This window comes from Protopterus annectens, chromosome 6.part0, assembly GCF_019279795.1.
Source record: "Protopterus annectens isolate FY-2018-M chromosome 6.part0, PAN1.0, whole genome shotgun sequence".
Classification (NCBI taxonomy): domain Eukaryota; kingdom Metazoa; phylum Chordata; order Ceratodontiformes; family Protopteridae; genus Protopterus; species Protopterus annectens.
Genome location: NC_056737.1, coordinates 339,380,063 through 339,401,734, shown reverse-complemented (window position 1 = coordinate 339,401,734; position 21,672 = coordinate 339,380,063). Strand labels below are relative to the sequence as shown.

Here is a 21,672-nt window from a genome sequence, read left to right as displayed (position 1 = left end):
CAATGTAATTGCATTTGTGCAAAACTCTATCTTTAAGCAAGTTGCGCAGTTTCCATAGCCAGAAAAGTTGCTGGTCATTGTTTTCTAGCACACGATGCTAGTCTTATCAAAAGTCAAAATACTTAAGTACAGAATTCTTTTATGCATTTATCTGACTGATTTTTTTCTATGGAAGAGACCATTTGGAATATAAGAAATACACAACAGGCAATTTCTACCTTTGACCTCTTTTCCTCTATCACATAACATGTCAGGCAGTATACAATCTTCTTCCTTTGTATAAATAAGGAAGTTATGTATATTTTTACAGTATAATATGAGGAAGCTCTTTACCTGCTACATAATCACCGAAGCCCACTGTTGTCAGTGTGACCACCACAAAATAGATGGACTCCAACGTTGTCCATCCCTCAATGTACTGGAATATGACTGCTGGGATAAACACAAAGACACCAAAGCCTGCCAAGATGAACAAGATGGTGGAGATGACACGAATTTTGGTCTGGCTCACTTGCTTTGGCTGAAACAAATTAAAAAAACAGTGCATGAGTTTTTAAAATAATCTAAATAACTTATTTGCAACTTGTAGCACAAAACAATGTTCACTGGCTTTTAACGTAGAGTGTGCTTTAAGAAACCTAACTTTATTATAGCATAATTAACTACTAGTAGTCAAAGAATATAATTTACTCATTGAATCATTCTGGTCATACAATTAATAACAAAGTATAATATTTTTTTTATAACCATGCAATTTGTCCAAGAGTTCGGAGTTCCTTTACAAGGCAACCTCAGCCCCTTTGCATTCTTCACCTTCTCAGTCAGAACAACTACAGTTTAGCTGTTTGAATGATGAAAGAAGATAATGCAGTCAGATACCCTGAATGACTGAGACTTAGATACCCCAGTGTATGATAAACTTGATTGATTTTGACCAATGTGCTGCCACTGGGTTGCATGTATGATGCATGAAGGTATGTCTACCTCCACCAGAAAGGTAATTGTTTATCTGTGCACCTCATTAGTTCATTCTGTTATCAATATAATGCTCATAATGCTGAACTATCTACTGTTGCACCAAGCATTTACCGCAATCAGAAAGTTATAGAGATTCATGACAAGAAAAATAATAGTGATAGTGGAGCTGAGGAGGTGTTAGAAAAAAAATTGTGGGGTGGGGGTGGGGTGTTAAAAAAAATTTAGTTTTGGTTGTCAAATATGCTAGGTGCATGCCATTGCTACCACTGAAATGCACAGTACTACTGCTACCACTGAACTGCACAGTACCACTGCTACGATTGAAGTGCACAGTACTACTGCTACCACTGAACTGCACAGTACCACTGCTACGATTGAAGTGCACAGTACTACTGCTACCACTGAACTGCACAGTACCACTGCTACGATTGAAGTGCACAGTACTACTGCTACCACTGAACTGCACAGTACCACTGCTATGATTGAAGTGCACAGTACTACTGCTACCACTGAACTGCACAGTACCACTGCTACGATTGAAGTGCACAGTACTACTGCTACCACTGAACTGCACAGTACCACTGCTACGATTGAAGTGCACAGTACTACTGCTACCACTGAACTGCACAGTACCACTGCTACAATTGAAGTGCACAGTACCTACTCCAAAAGATTATAGGAGCTATTGTTAAATTTAGCAACAAGAATATTAATCTGATGTGATTTCTGTTCTTTCTTAGAAGGATTCAGAATGTCAGTCTGCTCTTTCTGAAGAGCTGAAGGAGTTAGCATGAAGTCAGATAACCTAAGACTGAAAATAAGCATTAATAAGAGAAAAAATGTGATATTCACTTGTGCACTTGGCCTCAAGAATAACTATCCCATAACAATAAAAGTTAGAATCTTGGTAAAAGTTTTCAAAAATAACCTTGGCACGTATATGGGATATACAAAATACTTATAACCACAGTCAAACTTTTTGAAAACCACTAAATTACAAATTCAGAATCATAGCCTCTGAACCTGTGAGTTATGATTAATCCAATTACAAAAGGGGGGACAACTGGATATAGTAGGTGGCAAATAGTATGACTTCACACAGCAATAGCTGTTCAGTCTAATTAATACAGTTCTGTGAAAGCTAACAAAGAGAACCCATTATATGTTCTACATCTGGAGTTCGGTGAAGTTGTTGTCACTGTGTCTGAAGGATATTTTCAAGAAAACTGAAGGTATTGAGACCCAAATGACTCACCAGGATGCAAGGGACACTTTCTCCTAGTCTTCATATTTGTATCAGACATCACATTAGGGCCACAGAATAAGATCACACTAGTGACATTTCTGATGCAAGTGAAAGACAGGGCATCAGCAGCAAGCAGTGTGGTTTGCATGTGCTCAAGAAGCTGGGGTACAAGTACAAAAAAATGGAGTTATTTAATGCTATGGGAGGAATAAAGAGAGTCTCTGAGATTCAGGAAGACAATTCATTGCAGAAGCCTTTACACAGCAGGTTTTCAAAGTGCATTTAGCCTAAGTAATTCAGAGTCTGCTGTACTGCTACAGCAGTACATAGGCACTGGGTAGACTCGGGTTTGCAGTGTCACTGTGAGGAGGAACTTTGAGGCCTTTCATGTGTGTGTTTGTGTGTTTGTAAAAGCATGAATGCAGCTGCCTGGATGCCTTTTTAATGCAGACTTGTACTAAGCCTGTGATTGCCATTTTTCAAAATAGTCTCTTTTCTCTGAGATATGGCTATCTCAGAGTTGGTACATATAAGTTCAGGGAGGTGTTAGGATTTACATCCAACATAATGAGTTGCAAGAGGGCTTGCATCCTTCAAAAAAGTTTAAAGGAAAAAACACTTGATATTTGCTCTTCTCCTGTATATTCAGTCTTTTGGGCATATCTCACAACTGTATATTCCAAAAAAGCACTGTGAACTTGTAAGTAGATAAAAACTGGTGAAACCAAATGTAAAACCACCAACAGCTTTATTAGGACCAGTAACTCACATCAACCACAACTGACTTAGCGCTTTCACCCAACTAGGCATCTTCAGAGTGAAGATGCCCTAGTTGGGTGAAAGCGCTAAGTCAGTTGTGGTTGATGTGAGTTACTGGTCCTAATAAAGCTGTTGGTGGTTTTACCTTTGGTTTCACCAGTTTATATCTCTCAACTGTGCAGATTTTCACAGAATGTCCAGATTTTTGCCTCATATTTTTGGCCCATTTTTCATAAAACTGTGGTCTTCTGGCAAATCAGTGCCAATCATTAAAGACTGAAGTTAAAAAAATAATGATAGATATTTGAGTTTCACACCATGTCATTCAAAAAATTCATGCTAATGTAAAACCTGTTATTATATCAACTTCCTATGCTTGTAAGAGCAATATTTAAAAAGTGTCCCTATTTTGGGCCTTTGTTCCACTTTTATTTATGGCTTTGTCCAGATTTCTTGTTTTAAGAGGTTGAGAGGTATGCTTTCAGGACTCCGTGTGTGTGTGTGTGTGTGTGTGTGTGTGTGTGTGTGTGTGTGTGTGTGTGTGTGTGTGTGCGTGTGTGTGTGTGTGCGTGTGTGTGCGTGTGTGTGTGTGTGTGTGTGTTTATACTAGGGTAGATGTGATCTTTCGTCACCTTTCAGTAAAGGAACTTCTTCAGACATCTGTAATAGCTCTTAATGGTTTTATATTGCAAACTCTTTTTGGCAACACTTACCTCTTAGCTGTAATCTTTGTACAGCTACAGATAGTTGTTTCTCTTGTGGCTTGTCCGCCCTTTGGCTCTACTTGCTCCATTTGCCCTGCGGGCTCACTCTGGTCCCCTACCCTACCCCCAAATCCCACCCACCCCACTGCACCTGACCTTATACTTCTATAGCCACACCTCCAACCCTCATCATCCAATAGCTAACCATATCTCATTACTACCTAATTTCTCTTTAAACAGCTCCACCCCTTAACTGGCCTTCTTTAAATCATAATCACCTCATTTCACCTATTTATCCACATTACAATGTCTAGCCCCAGCTTGCCAACACACTTTAACTCTCTCCTCTTAGCTATAATTCTTACCACTCTACTGATATCACATAGCCTAACTTGCTATGAATCCCTAAACTTTACTAGATTTCAACACCCCCTAAAACAAACAATTCCACTCTCTCATCTAGCTTCTCAAGCCCACAGTAACATAACATCCTCTTCATCCTACCTTCTACCACAGTTTCATAGATTAACCCATATTAAATATCTCTGAATCAGAAAACTAGACCCTATTTTCTGTAAACTCTTGAAACTTACACACAATCCTCAACAGTGCCTACTTCTACATGGTGACATTCATCCAAATCCAGGTCCCAACATTACCCAGCATCATGCCCTGTTAGACATCCATTCTTTTGACATCTTATGCCTAATTGAAACTTGGCTCAAGCCCATAACTAAAGACAATGATATACTCCCACCAGGTTATAACATCCTGAGACTAGACCATCTAAATAAAAAAGGTGGTGGAGTGGCAATACTTTTTAAATCTGATTTGAAGGTCACCTCACCAGATATTCAACCACCATCACCTAGTAATGCCGAGATCTTAACCTCTAAGCTCCAAATTAATGCTAATAAATCCATGTACATTATTTGCTCTTATATCCCCTCAGGTAACAGCATTAATACTCTTGTAAATGCCCTTAGATGGCTCTCCATATCCCTCCCACAAGAAACCATACTCATTGGTGACTTTAATATTGACTGGAATGATTGTACCTCTACCAATCCAACTACTCACATAAACCTTTATGGCTTTTATCAAACCATCACCTCCCCTAACAGAAACCATAAACCTAGCAAGAAACAATCTACCTTAGACTGGATACTAGTTAACAGTAACCCCTCTCATATAAAACAGACATACTTCCTGATGGTATTAGTGACCATTCTCTTACCTTCATAATTAGACAAAAGACATCCATTCCCAACCAAATAACATTTATAACTACCCGGAACAAGAAAAATCTCAACCCAATTAACTTTCAAGCTGAGCTCAAAGCTTGCAATTGGTCACCCTTAAAATACCTACCTCTTGACAAAACAGTCTCACACTTTAACAATAAATTTTTGCATATCCTAGATCTCCATGCCCCCACTCGCACTCTTAGAACTAAAAACAAACCTGCTCCCCTGTTATGGGGAGGATAGGAATACTAATTTTATAGCCATTTCAAAATCCATGTTGTGATTATGCTAGCAAACCACATTTCTAACATGTTGGAAGAGCTGCTCAGAAATCAACTTTTTGAGTATTTTGGCTATGGGACAAAATTTTGTAATTTATTTGTAATCATGTCAGAGGAAGGAGAGAGAAATTTTTAGGGGATAAAATTATAGCATGCTTGAATTGTGAAGGTAGAAAGTAATTTTATCTGTAGTGATTGAGAGATTACAGGTGTTTGTGTATGCATGTGTGTGTATGTGTGTGTGTGTGTATGAGTGTATGTGTATGCGTGTGTGTGTGTGTGTGTGTGTGTGTGTGTGTGTGTTTACATCCATGCTTGTGTATAGTATGTATATGTCTGGTTGGTTGCTCTGTAGGAGAAAATTTCTTTTAAACGTGTAAAGCCATCTACATTTGTGTGTGCATCTATGTATGTATGTATGTGTGCATGTCTGAGTGCCACTGAATCACAGATTATCACTGTCCCACTATTCTGTATTCCCACATTGGACAATTAGTACTGATAGTAATAATCTTTCTGAATCCGAGTTAACACGTGTCAATCGGCACATCTATACAACAGAGAAAGGTGACAAAGAATGTAAGTGCTGTAATAACTGCAGCATGAATGATGTTATGTAATCTAAAGAGGTGGTGACTAAGGACGATAGAATATTAGGATGCAGTGTGTATGGATGCAGCAGTCATCCTTCTGTATTGAGAAGGGTACTGCTGAGGCCTCTGCTAGAATATCTCATTACATTCTGAATGTCACAGCAGGAGAGGGGAATTGAAAAAGTGAAGAGTATTTAATAGACAGTTACCAAAATGGCAACGGGAACAGGAGACATGGAGTATTAAACATTCCGTCAATTTGAGCTTTATCTGTTTGATTGGATATGATATAACTGCTACAGCATATTATCTTAATGTACTTTTGATATACAGGACATTTTTAAATACCACAGTACAACCAACGTTTTATCTCTACATGAGTTATGCTATGTGTAGCTGTAGAGTAGTTACAGTATAGAGGATTATGACTGGGTTGCCAATCATAACCTGTTGTTATGTGTTCAGAGAAAATTCAGGGGAATATACACCCTATCATTCTAGATACTTTCTAAGTTTACAGCTAAATAAAAGCTGGAAAAACAAACAAAGCAAATCTTGAAGCCAGAAAAAATGGGGTCTATATCAGATCACCAAAATGGCTCATTATCGAATGCCGTAATGTTGAATTGCAAAACCCAAAGCCTAACAATATCAAAACCTCAAAACCGAGAAACACACACATACCACAAGCACACTAAAAATCAGCAATCTACACACATACATTTAAAAGTTACATCTAACCCTACACTACACTGCACATACACTACTATCTATCCACTTACCTTAACCCAGACCCTAACCCTAAGGTCCGTCACTATTGCACTCCCTTCATCCGTCCCCTAACCCTAATTCAACCCACCCCTAACCCCAAATTCTCACTATCGCACACTCACCTCACCTGTGCCCTAACCCTAACTCACTTAACCCTTCCCTAACCCCAAATTCTGTCACAGTCGCACACTTACCTGACTCGCTCCCTAACCCTAACTCACCCAATCCGCACTCTAACCCGGACGTCCGCGCAATCACACACTTACTTTAACCCAACCCGTAACTGCATCGCTGAAAACAGGGAAGCCACAATGACGGCCAACCGAATTCTTTCCCTAGGAAAGAATTCGGTTTTGTGCAGCTTCGCTGTTTTCAGTGTTCGTGATATTGGGTTTGATATTAGATCATTCAAAATTCTGCCATTTCGTTGATCTAATATAGACCCGAAAAAATGCCGCACTTGTGAAACTAAAATTTATTGTTAGCGCTTTCGTCACCTTTCATTAAAGGAACTTCTTCAGACATTTTTAATAGCTCAATTTACAGTTTAAATAGTCCCAAGTTGATGACATCATCGACCTCCCATTATCCAAATTCAGCAAGTATATAAGTAAATATATTCAGATTTCTTTGTGTATAAAAACTTTTTAAAACACAAAACAAATTCTTCACTGATATTAATTACAGCAAAAATGTCAAATATTAAATACTCCCATAGAAATGTTTTTTACCAAGTTAATGCTTTAAGTTTTAAAATACATTTCAGGGAAAAAAAATCATTAAACCCAGGGTAGGGAAAGGCATTTACTCTCAGTTGCCATAGCAACTCCCTCTCCTCGAGTCTTAAAGCCCAAGGCCCCCTCCTGGGATTCAGAACTATTTTCTCAATAACCATAAAAAGGAAAGCCTCATTGTTGTCCTGTCTACTAATACTGTACTGGTGCTCATATATCCTTTGTCTAAAGTGCTTCTCAGTCTTTCCTATGTAGAAAGAGGGGCACTGTTGGTACCTAGCTTAGTATTTAACACCTGTTGTCCCACAGTCAAATTTTCCTTCTAAGGAATATTTAATATGGGAGGTCAATGATGTCATCAACTTGGGACTATTTAAATTGTAAATTGAGCTATTAGAAATGTCTGAAGAAGTTCCTTTAATGAAAGGTGATGAAAGCGCTAAAAATAAATTTTAGTTTCCCAAGTATGGCATTTTTTCTGGCTTCAAGATTTGATTTGTTACTTTCTAAGTTTGTAATAAGAAGGGACACCTTATCAGTGTGTACAGCAGGCAGAACCTTCCGGTCCATACTGGAAGATTTTACAGTATAGCGCTAGACCCGACATTAACAATTTAAGCAGGGGAGTGCTTAACATTTCTTAAGATCAGGTTTCATACCACTGTAGCACTTAACTGATTTGTCTTTGTCTGAATAGCAGAGTATAATCGTTGCACTCTATGCACTACATGATTATTACACCGTGATTCCCAAATGTATATACATTTTACCGTTACAATGTGGCATTAACAGTGTACCTCTAAAATAACTATGTTGTACATATTTAAGATTGTTATAGATTAATGTCATGTTGTATGTTCAATATAAATTGAGTGTTATATTAACAAAATATTCAGAGTGCTAACTTTGAAACAGCTATGTTATATATAGCTGTAAGTCAATAGGTAAATAAGAATATTATAGCTAAATCTCACCTTGTGAATGTGTAGTACACATTTAACATATTATATTAAGAGTATAGTCAGAGTAGTGAGCTGCAAATACTTGTAAAGGTCATTTTGTCACTATTACTGAAAGTTGTTACTCTACTTGAAAGACTGTAAACTTGTAAGGATATGCAAACACACATGGGTGAACGAACATTCTTACTTAATAGACTCTAAGTACTGCAGGCACCCCTCCACTATTCTATTCCATCCTTTCTTTGCTCATATTCAAGTAAATCTGAATCAGTACCTCTCAGAGGTGTATTAATGTGGGGATGAATGGTGTGGTCCACTCCGGGTACAACAGTAAGGGGGTGAAGCCTTGCCTTTTAAAAGGAACTAGAGCCAAATCCTTTAAGGGCATTCTTATTTAAGAATTCCCTCTGCATCTGTGCATCAATATACACACCTGTTGCTTACTCCTTTTTCCTTTCTTCCAGATTCTGTGCATGGAATTTAAATGCTGCCTGGACAATCATTCATCCATTGGTAAGCAAGTGTGTGTGTGTGTGTGTGTGTGTGTGTGTGTGTGTGTGTGTGTGTGTGTATGCGTGCATTAATGCATGCACCTATTGCTTACTCCTTTTTCTGTGTTCCCCATGTGAAATTTAAATGCTGCCTGGACAATCACTCATCCATTGGTTTGTGTTTGTTTCTGTCTGTCTGCCTGTATGTGTAAAATAACTTAGGGGATGGAAGGTTAGTTAATTTTCTCAGGCTCAAACCCTGTACCTTGCTTATAGGAAACAACAGCCTGAACCCTCTACACCAACTTCTACTACACTGGTAAAAAAGATGAGTTTTGGTGCATTTTCAAGAAATTGAATATCAGTGCAGTTTCAAGGAATTGTGAGCTTCAACAGAAGAAAAGTTTACAGATGCTCACGCTAAATCTGTTTTCAATGTGCAAATGCTTTGTTTAGCAAATTGCCATAGCACAACAGGTATCATACTTGCTTTTGAGGTAATTCTACTCTCACAGCATGCAGATGGATTGCTGATACTGTGTTGTACTTTAAGAGGGAGTGGGTGGGGGTGCTGCAGTCCCAACTATATCCTCCTTTTGATGAGATGCCTACTAACTATGAACCTGTTGTTGGTTTGCCATCCATTCCCTATTGCAATAATATCAGCTTACCAACTGTTTTTTTTTTTTTTTTTGTTAATGTAACATAGGCAATTTATTCTTCAAACCAAACATTTCAGGCACTGAATTTGTAGATGAAACACTGAAATATAAAATTGTTTGCTAGCAGCAACCTCTTCATTAGTTACAGATCTCTTTAATGTGCAATTATTTGGATGACTTTTACTTCTACAGAGATTGTGCATATTGAGTGATATTGGTGGATTGTAATGACAGAAGTCTGAGTGGCCTTTTGTGGATGAAATATTCTGAAATAAGCAGTTTTGTCATTATTGGATCATATGTTTTGCTTCATTGTTTACTGGAAAAATGTTGAAAACTGCAAATTTAAAAAGCTGTAACAAATGGTGCTACATTATACAAGGAATATAATTTAATACAATCAAGAAGGTGAATCAAAGAACACATGCATATATGGGTGGTCCTAAAATATGTGTAAGGAGTCTATAGTTTGAAAACAGCCCCAAGGTAAACTTTATCCACCATTGGCCAGGTGCATTTTCTTTGAATTTGAATATGGGTTTCAATTAATGTGAGTTTCAAGGGCACAGAGGTTTACCATTAATGCTAAGTCTGTTTCATTGTGAGACTGTATTGTTTTGTGTAGCAAATGTCTATCAGTGTTTGTGCTATAAAATTTGAAATAATTAAATCCAAATGCAATCATTGTAGAAGTAAAGACGAAAATGGTATACACACTGAGAGGTATGAACAGTATTTATGGTAACTGGGGAGAAATAACCAAATAATGAGACAACGTAATGGCTGGGGGGTCCTGATATATTATCCTGCCTAGGACTCCATTTGACCATGATCCAGCTTTGAAGTAAATACTTTGTTTCTTCCTCTTCCATGCGTCTGTGCATCCATGTGTCCATGCATGAAAACATGGTACAGGACTGGAGGAAACTCAGAAGGAACTACAGATAGGACTGGAGAGGACCTCAGTTATTTTTAAAATTAACAGCAGCCTTCTAGTTGTACAGTAGTACAATGCAGTAGACAGCTGTGCAGTGGAAAAGTTTTTTTTTTCTTTAACTGAAGCTGGCAAACTGGATAAAACACAGCGAGTGAATCAGCCAAGGCACTGTAGACTACCAGACTGAAGGAAAGCATTTTGTAATGTGAATATAGCCAGATTTTCTTTCCTTTTTTTGGAGAGGGGGGAGAGGGGTGGTGCCTAGGCTAGTGTGTATGTGTGTGTGTGTGTGTGTGTGTGTGTGTGTGTGTGTGTGTGTGTGTGTGTGTGTGTGTGTGTGTGTGTGTGTGTGGGTGTGTGTGTGTGTGTGTGTGTGTGTGTGTGTGTGTGTGTGTGTGTGTGTGGGTGTGTGTGTGGGTGTGTGTGTGTGTGTGTGTGTGTGTGTGTGTGTGTGTGTGTGTGTGTGTGTGCGTGTCTGCATTTGCTTAAATATTTGAAAGTGGACATTTGTGTTCTTTTTTTGTCATTGTACTTTTCTGCTCTCTTTTTGCTTTGATGGGGTGGGGGTAGCTAGCTGGGCTGCGTATTAAAGTAATTTGCCCTTTCAATTGCTCATCTTAAATTCTGCCATTAAGGCTGGCAAGTGAATATTTATTTTAATAAATTGGAATATTTTTATTCTTTTTGGAGGGAGGGTTGGCCAGCTGTGTTGTGAAGGAATGTAACTTGTCCTTTTCACTTGGTCGGTATAAATTCCATCCTTAATGTGCCTTTGTGTGAATAAATCTGAATGCTTATGCTTTTTGGGGGGAGGTTGAGAATAACTCTGTCATTTCCATATTATTTTAAAGGCAGGCTAGTGTGCATTTGTGTGAAATAAATGTAACTTTTTGGGTGGGGGTGACTAGCTGTGCTTTGGGAAATTATCCTCTTCATTTGCTCAGCTGAAAGTCTGGTATTTTGGGCTGGTTAGTACACGTGTGCAAAATAAATTGGAATACTTATGCTTTTTTTTCCTTGGAATGGGTGGCAAGTTGTGTTGTTGAAATAACTAGAGTTCAGTTTAAAGTCACCGATTAACTGATAGTATGCGTTTGTGTGAAATAAATTGGAATATTGTATGAAACACATTTAAAATTGTCCCCAGTTTTACAGAATGCATTTGTATTTGCCTGATATGTTTGGTCTGCAAGTTATACTCATATTGTTTGCTTAGCTTACAGTCTGCTTTATAGGACTAGTGTGCATTTGCATGAAGTATGTTGCAATCTTTATTCTCTCTCTCTCTCTCGCCCTCTCTGTCTCTCTCTCTGGGTGCTGTATTTGTAAACCCAAGTTGAAAATCTTCCTGATTTTGCAGAATGCCTCTAAGTTTGCTTCATCTTGATTTGTTCCTAATACAGTTTTGAGTCAACTGTCCACATAACTGAGCACATCCCGAACTACTGGATCAATTCTTAGGGATGTGTTGTCAGAGTCGTACTCTCCTTTCCAAAGGCGACAATAATGTATTTTTGACATTTAGTTTTAGTCCATGATTCCGGCACTAGTTATTTGCTTGAGACAAGCCTTCCTATAGGACGGCTGAGTCTTTTCTGGATTTAATTGCTGTTCCTAGCTTGCCCCTTGCTAGCCATTATTTTGTTTCATTTCATGACTATTACTAAAAATATTTATCATAGTGGAGGGCAGGAGGTGTTAGAAATTTTTTTTCGCAGGGTGAGGGTGACGTGTTAAAAGATTTCTGCACTGGTTGTCAAACATGTTAGGAACACTACTGCTAACGATGAAGTGCACAGTACCACTAACTCTGGTTGTAAAACATGTTAGGATCACTACTGCTACCGATGAAGTGCACAGTACCACTAACTCTGGTTGTCAAACATGTTAGGAACACTACTGCTACCGATGAAGTGCACAGTACCACTAACTCTGGTTGTCAAACATGTTAGGAACACTACTGCTACCGATGAAGTGCACAGTACCACTAACTCTGGTTGTCAAACATGTTAGGAACACTACTGCTACCAAAGAAGTGCAGAGTACCACAAACTCTGGTTGTCAAACATGTTAGGAACACTACTGCTACCGATGAAGTGCACAGTACCACTAACTCTGGTTGTCAAACATGTTAGGAACACTACTGCTACCGATGAAGTGCACAGTACCACTAACTCTGGTTGTCAAACATGTTAGGAACACTACTGCTACCGATGAAGTGCAGAGTACCACTAACTCTGGTTGTCAAACATGTTAGGAACACTACTGCTACCGATGAAGTGCAGAGTACCACTAACTCTGGTTGTCAAACATGTTAGGAACACTACTGCTACCGATGAAGTGCAGAGTACCACTAACTCTGGTTGTCAAACATGTTAGGAACACTACTGCTACCGATGAAGTGCACAGTACCACTAACTCTGGTCATCAAACATGTTAGGAACACTACTGCTACCAATGAAGTGCAGAGTACCACTAACTCTGGTCGTCAAACATGTTAGAAACACTACTGCTACTGATGAAATGCACAGAACCACTAACTCTGGTTGTCAAACATGTTAGGAACACTACTGCTACCGATGAAGTGCACAGTATCACTAACTCTGGTTGTCAAACATGTTAGGAACACTACTGCTACCGATTAAGTGCACAGTACCACTAACTCTGGTTGTCAAACATGTTAGGAACACTACTGCTACAGAAGAAGTGCACAGTACCACTAACTCTGGTTGTCAAACATGTTAGGAACACTACTGCTACTGATGAAGTGCACAGTACCACTAACTCTGGTTGTCAAACATGTTAGGAACACTACTGCTACCAAAGAAGTGCACAGTACCACTAACTCTGCTTGTCAAACATGCTAGGAACACTACTGCTACCGATTAAGTGCACAGTACCACTAACTCTGGTTGTCAAACATGTTAGGAACACTACTGCTACAGAAAAAGTGCACAGTACCACTAACTCTGGTTGTCAAACATGTTAGGAACACTACTGCTACTGATGAAGTGCACAGTACCACTAACTCTGGTTGTCAAACATGTTAGGAACACTACTGCTACCGATGAAGTGCACAGTACCACTAACTCTGGTTGTCAAACATGTTAGGAACACTACTGCTACCGATGAAGTGCACAGTACCACTAACTCTGGTTGTCAAACATGTTAGGAACACTACTGCTACCGATGAAGTGCACAGTACCACTAACTCTGGTTGTCAAACATGTTAGGAACACTACTGCTACCAATGAAGTGCACAGTACCACTAACTCTGGTTGTCAAACATGTTAGGAACACTACTGCTACCGATGAAGTGCACAGTACCACTAACTCTGGTTGTCAAACATGTTAGGAACACTACTGCTACCAATGAAGTGCACAGTACCACTAACTCTGGTTGTCAAACATGTTAGGAACACTACTGCTACCAATGAAGTGCAGAGTACCACTAACTCTGGTTGTCAAACATGTTAGGAACGCTACTGCTACAGATGAAGTGCACAGTACCACTAACTCTGGTTGTCAAACATGTTAGGAACACTACTGCTACCAAAGAAGTGCACAGTACCACTAACTCTGCTTGTCAAACATGCTAGGAACACTACTGCTACCGATTAAGTGCACAGTACCACTAACTCTGGTTGTCAAACATGTTAGGAACACTACTGCTACAGAAAAAGTGCACAGTACCACTAACTCTGGTTGTCAAACATGTTAGGAACACTACTGCTACTGATGAAGTGCACAGTACCACTAACTCTGGTTGTCAAACATGTTAGGAACACTACTGCTACCGATGAAGTGCACAGTACCACTAACTCTGGTTGTCAAACATGTTAGGAACACTACTGCTACCGATGAAGTGCACAGTACCACTAACTCTGGTTGTCAAACATGTTAGGAACACTACTGCTACCAAAGAAGTGCACAGTACCACTAACTCTGGTTGTCAAACATGTTAGGAACACTACTGCTACCGATGAAGTGCACAGTACCACTAACTCTGGTTGTCAAACATGTTAGGAACACTACTGCTACTGATGAAGTGCACAGTACCACTAACTCTGGTTGTCAAACATGTTAGGAACACTACTGCTACCGATGAAGTGCAGAGTACCACTAACTCTGGTTGTCAAACATGTTAGGAACACTACTGCTACCAATGAAGTGCAGAGTACCACTAACTCTGGTTGTCAAACATGTTAGGAACACTACTGCTACCGATGAAGTGCAGAGTACCACTAACTCTGGTTGTCAAACATGTTAGGAACACTACTGCTACCGATGAAGTGCACAGTACCACTAACTCTGGTTGTCAAACATGTTAGAAACACTACTGCTACCGATGAAGTGCACAGTACCACTAACTCTGGTTGTCAAACATGTTAGGAACACTACTGCTACCAATGAAGTGCAGAGTACCACTAACTCTGGTTGTCAAACATGTTAGGAACACTACTGCTACTGATGAAGTGCAGAGTACCACTAACTCTGGTTGTCAAACATGTTAGGAACACTACTGTTACTGATGAAATGCACAGTACCACTAACTCTGGTTGTCAAACATGTTAGGAACACAACTGCTACCGATGAAGAGCAGAGTACCACTAACTCTGGTTGTCAAACAAGTTAGGAACACTACTGCTACCGATGAAGTGCACAGTACCACTAACTCTGGTTGTCAAACATGTTAGGAACACTACTGCTACCAATGAAGTGCACAGTACCACTAACTCTGGCTGTCAAACATGTTAGGAACACTACTGCTACCAATGAAGTGGACAGTACCACTAACTTTGGTTGTCAAATATGTTAGGAACACTACTGCTACCAATGAAGTGCACTGTACCACTAACTCTGGTTGTCAAACATGTTAGGAACACTACTGCTACCGATGAAGTGCACAGTACCACTAACTCTGGTTGTCAAACATGTTAGGAACACTACTGCTACCAAAGAAGTGCAGAGTACCACAAACTCTGGTTGTCAAACATGTTAGGAACACTACTGCTACCGATGAAGTGCAGAGTACCACTAACTCTGGTTGTCAAACATGTTAGGAACACTACTGCTACCGATGAAGTGCACAGTACCACTAACTCTGGTTGTCAAACATGTTAGGAACACTACTGCTACCGATGAAGTGCACAGTACCACTAACTCTGGTTGTCAAACATGTTAGGAACACTACTGCTACCGATGAAGTGCACAGTACCACTAACTCTGGTTGTCAAACATGTTAGGAACACTACTGCTACCGATGAAGTGCACAGTACCACTAACTCTGGTTGTCAAACATGTTAGGAACACTACTGCTACCGATGAAGTGCACAGTACCACTAACTCTGGTTGTCAAACATGTTAGGAACACTACTGCTACCGATGAAGTGCACAGTACCACTAACTCTGGTTGTCAAACATGTTAGGAACACTACTGCTACCGATGAAGTGCAGAGTACCACTAACTCTGGTTGTCAAACATGTTAGGAACACTACTGCTACCGATGAAGTGCAGAGTACCACTAACTCTGGTTGTCAAACATGTTAGGAACACTACTGCTACCGATGAAGTGCAGAGTACCACTAACTCTGGTTGTCAAACATGTTAGGAACACTACTGCTACCGATGAAGTGCACAGTACCACTAACTCTGGTTGTCAAACATGTTAGGAACACTACTGCTACCGATGAAGTGCACAGTACCACTAACTCTGGTTGTCAAACATGTTAGGAACACTACTGCTACCGATGAAGTGCACAGTACCACTAACTCTGGTTGTCAAACATGTTAGGAACACTACTGCTACCGATGAAGTGCACAGTACCACTAACTCTGGTTGTCAAACATGTTAGGAACACTACTGCTACCGATGAAGTGCACAGTACCACTAACTCTGGTTGTCAAACATGTTAGGAACACTACTGCTACTGATGAAGTGCACAGTACCACTAACTCTGGTTGTCAAACATGTTAGGAACACTACTGCTACCGATGAAGTGCACAGTACCACTAACTCTGGTTGTCAAACATGTTAGGAACACTACTGCTACCGATGAAGTGCACAGTACCACTAACTCTGGTTGTCAAACATGTTAGGAACACTACTGCTACAGAAAAAGTGCACAGTACCACTAACTCTGGTTGTCAAACATGTTAGGAACACTACTGCTACCGATGAAGTGCACAGTACCACTAACTCTGGTTGTCAAACATGTTAGGAACACTACTGCTACCGATGAAGTGCACAGTACCACTAACTGTGGTTGTCAAACATGTTAGGAACACTACTGCTACCAAAGAAGTGCACAGTACCACTAACTCTGCTTGTCAAACATGCTAGGAACACTACTGCTACCGATGAAGTGCAGAGTACCATTAACTCTGGTTGTCAAACTTGTTAGGAACACTACTGCTACTGATGAAGTGCAGAATACCACTAACTCTGGTTGTCAAACATGTTAGGAACACTGCTGCTATCGATGAAGTGCAGAGTACCTCTAACTCTGGTTGTCAAACATGTTAGGAACACTGCTGCTACCAATGAAGTGCAGAGTACCACTAACTCTGGTTGTCAAACATGTTAGGAACACTACTGCTACGGATGAAGTGCAGAGTACCACTAACTCTGGTTGTCACACATGTTAGGAACACTACTGCTACCGATGAAGTGCACAGTACCACTATCTCTGGTTGACAAACATGTTAGAAACACTACTGTTACCCATGAAGTGCACAGTACCACTAACTCTGGTTGTCAAACATGTTAGGAACACTACTGCTACCAATGAAGTGCAGAATTCCACTAACTCTGGTTGTCAAACATGCTAGGAACACTACTGCTAATGATGAAGTGCAGAGTACCACTAACTCTGGTTGTCAAACATGTTAGGAATACTACAGTTACTGATGAAATGCACAGTACCACTAACTCTGGTTGTCAAACATGTTAGGAACACCACTGCTACCGATGAAGTGCAGAGTACCACTAACTCTGGTTGTCAAACAAGTTAGGAACACTACTGCTACCGATGAAGTGCACAGTACCACTAACTCTGGTTGTCAAACATGTTAGGAACACTACTGCTACCAATGAAGTGCACAGTACCACTAACTCTGGTTGCCAAACATGTTAGGAACACTACTGCTACCAATGAAGTGCACAGTACCACTAACTCTGGTTGTCAAACATGTTAGGAACACTACAGCTACCAATGAATTGCACAGTACCACTAACTCTGGTTGTCAAACATGTTAGGAACACTACTGCTACCGATGAAGTGCACAGTACCACTAACTCTGGTTGTCAAACATGTTCGGAATACTAGAACACTACTGCTACCAATGAAGTGCAGAGTACCACTAACTCTGGTTGTCAAACATGTTAAGAACACTACTGCTACCGATGACGTGCAGAGTACCACTAACTCTGTTGTCAAACATGTTAGGAACACTACTGCTACCGATGAAGTGCACAGTACCACTAACTCTGGTTGTCAAACATGTTAGGAACACTACTGCTACCGATGAAGTGCACAGTACCACTAACTCTGGTTGTCAAACATGTTAGGAACACTACTGCTACCAAAGAAGTGCAGAGTACCACAAACTCTGGTTGTCAAACATGTTAGGAACACTACTGCTACCGATGAAGTGCAGAGTACCACTAACTCTGGTTGTCAAACATGTTAGGAACACTACTGCTACCGATGAAGTGCAGAGTACCACTAACTCTGGTTGTCAAACATGTTAGGAACACTACTGCTACTGATGAAGTGCACAGTACCACTAACTCTGGTTGTCAAACATGTTAGGAACACTACTGCTACCGATGAAGTGCACAGTACCACTAACTCTGGTTGTCAAACATGTTAGGAACACTACTGCTACCGATGAAGTGCACAGTACCACTAACTCTGGTTGTCAAACATGTTAGGAACACTACTGCTACCGATGAAGTGCACAGTACCACTAACTCTGGTTGTCAAACATGTTAGGAACACTAATGCTACCGATGAAGTGCACAGTACCACTAACTCTGGTTGTCAAACATGTTAGGAACACTACTGCTACCGATGAAGTGCAGAGTACCACTAACTCTGGTTGTCAAACATGTTAGGAACACTACTGCTACCGATGAAGTGCACAGTACCACTAACTCTGGTTGTCAAACATGTTAGGAACACTACTGCTACCGATGAAGTGCACAGTACCACTAACTCTGGTTGTCAAACATGTTAGGAACACTACTGCTACCGATGAAGTGCACAGTACCACTAACTCTGGTTGTCAAACATGTTAGGAACACTACTGCTACCGATGAAGTGCACAGTACCACTAACTCTGGTTGTCAAACATGTTAGGAACACTACTGCTACCGATGAAGTGCACAGTACCACTAACTCTGGTTGTCAAACATGTTAACAACACTACTGCTACCGATGCAGTGCAGAGTACCACTAACTCTGGTTGTCAAACATGTTAGGCACACTACTGCTACCGATGCAGTGCAGAGTACCACTAACTCTTGTTGTCAAACATGTTAGGAACACTAGTGCTACTGAAGAAGTGCAGAGTACCACTAACTCTGGTTGTCAAACATGTTAGGAACACTACTGCTACCGATGAAGTGCAGAGTACCACTAACTCTGGTTGTCAAACATGTTAGGAACACTACTGCTACCGATGAAGTGCAGAGTACCACTAACTCTGGTTGTCAAACATGTTAGGAACACTACTGCTACCGATGAAGTGCACAGTACCACTAACTCTGGTTGTCAAACATGTTAGGAACACTACTGCTACCGATGAAGTGGACAGTACCACTAACTCTGGCTGTCAAACATGTTAGGAACACTACTGCTACCAATGAAGTGGACAGTACCACTAACTTTGGTTGTCAAATATGTTAGGAACACTACTGCTACCAATGAAGTGCACTGTACCACTAACTCTGGTTGTCAAACATGTTAGGAACACTACTGCTACCGATGAAGTGCAGAGTACCACTAACTCTGGTTGTCAAACATGTTAGGAACACTGCTGCTACCAATGAAGTGCAGAGTACCACTAACTCTGGTTGTCAAACATGTTAGGAACACTACTGCTACGGATGAAGTGCAGAGTACCACTAACTCTGGTTGTCAAACATGTTAGGAACACTACTGCTACCGATGAAGTGCACAGTACCACTAACTCTGGTTGTCAAACATGTTAGGAACACTACTGCTACCGATGAAGTGCACAGTACCACTAACTCTGGTTGTCAAACATGTTAGGAACACTACTGCTACCAATGAAGTGCAGAGTACCACTAACTCTGGTTGTCAAACATGTTAGGAACACTACTGCTACCGATGAAGTGCAGAGTACCACTAACTATGGTTTTCAAACATGTTAACAACACTACTGCTACCGATGCAGTGCAGAGTACCACTAACTCTGGTTGTCAAACATGTTAGGAACACTACTGCTACCGATGAAGTGCAGAGTACCACTAACTCTGGTCATCAAACATGTTAGGAACACTACTGCTACCGATGAAGTGCACAGTACCACTAACTCTGGTCATCAAACATGTTAGGAACACTACTGCTACCGTTGAAGTGCACAGTACCACTAACTCTGGTTGTCAAACATGTTAGGAACACTGCTGCTACCGATGAAGTGCACAGTACCACTAACTCTGGTTGTCAAACATGTTAGGAACACTACTGCTACCGAAGAAGTGGACAGTACCACTAACTCTGGTTGTCAAACATGTTAGGAACACTACTGCTACTGATGAAGTGCACAGTACCACTAACTCTGGTTGTCAGACATGGTAGGAACACTACTGCTACCGATGAAGTGCACATTACCACTAACTCTGGTTGTCAAACATGCTAGGAACACTACTGCTACCGACGAAGTGCAGAATACCACTAACTCTGGTTGTCAAACATGTTAGGAACACTACTGCTACCAATGAAGTGCAGAGTACCACTAACTCAGGTTGTCAAACATGTGAGGAACACTACTGCTGCCAATGAAGTGCACAGTACCACTAACTCAGGTTGTCAAACATATTAGGAACACTACTGCTACCGATGAAGTGCACAGTACCACTAACTCTGGTTGTCAAACATGTTAGGGACACTACTGCTACTGATGAAATGCACAGTACCACTAACTCTGGTTGTCAAACATGTTAGGAACACTACTGCTACCGATGAAGTGCACAGTACCACTAACTCTGGTTGTCAAACATGTTAGGAACACTACTGCTACCAATGAAGTGCACAGTACCACTAATTCTGGTTGTCAAACATGTTAGGAACACTACTGCTACCGATGAAGTGCAGAGTACCACTAACTCTGGTTGTCAAACATGTTAGGAACACTACTGCTACCAATGAAGTGCACAGTACCACTAACTCTGGTTGTCAAACATGCTAGGAGCACTACTGCTACCGATGAAGTGCAGAGTACCACTAACTCTGGTTGTCAAACATGTTAGGAACACTACTGCTACCGATGAAGTGCAGAGTACCACTAACTCTGGTTGTCAAACATGTTAGGAACACTGCTGCTACCGATGAAGTGCAGAGTACCACTAACTCTGGTTGTCAAACATGTTAGGAACACTACTGCTACCAATGAAGAGCAGAGTACCACTAACTCTGGTTGTCAAACATGTTAGGAACACTACTGCTACCGATGAAGTGCACAGTACCACTAACTCTGGTTGTCAAACATGTTAGGAACACTACTGCTACCGATGAAGTGCACAGTACCACTAACTCTGGTTGTCAAACATGTTAGGAACACTACTGCTACCGATGAAGTGCACAGTACCACTAACTCTGGTTGTCAAACATGTTAGGAACACTACTGCTACCGATGAAGTGCACAGTACCACTAACTCTGGTTGTCAAACATGTTAGGAACACTACTGCTACCGATGAAGTGCAGAGTACCACTAACTCTGGTTGTCAAACATGTTAGGAACACTACTGCTACCGATGAAGTGCAGAGTACCACTAACTCTGGTTGTCAAACATGTTAGGAACACTACTGCTACGGATGAAGTGCAGAGTACCACTAACTCTGGTTGTCACACATGTTAGGAACACTACTGCTACCGATGAAGTGCAGAGTACCACTAACTCTGGTTGTCAAACATGTTAGGAACACTACTGCTACCGATGAAGTGCACAGTACCACTAACTCTGGTTGTCAAACATGTTAGGAACACTACTGCTACCAATGAAGTGCAGAGTTCAACTAACTCTGGTTGTCAAACATGCTAGGAACACTACTGCTAA

General features: G+C 40.6%; 1 protein-coding gene across 1 annotated transcript in view; it reads right to left on the bottom strand.

The window, feature by feature from the left end:
* KCNK10 (potassium two pore domain channel subfamily K member 10) overlaps window positions 1-21,672 on the bottom strand; it is a 972,966-nt gene that overhangs the window by 265,743 nt on the left and 685,551 nt on the right. Inside the window, exon 5 of the mRNA XM_044074099.1 lies at window positions 334-520. Coding sequence (XP_043930034.1) covers window positions 334-520 — 187 coding nt within the window. The remainder of the gene's footprint in view (window positions 1-333; window positions 521-21,672) is intronic.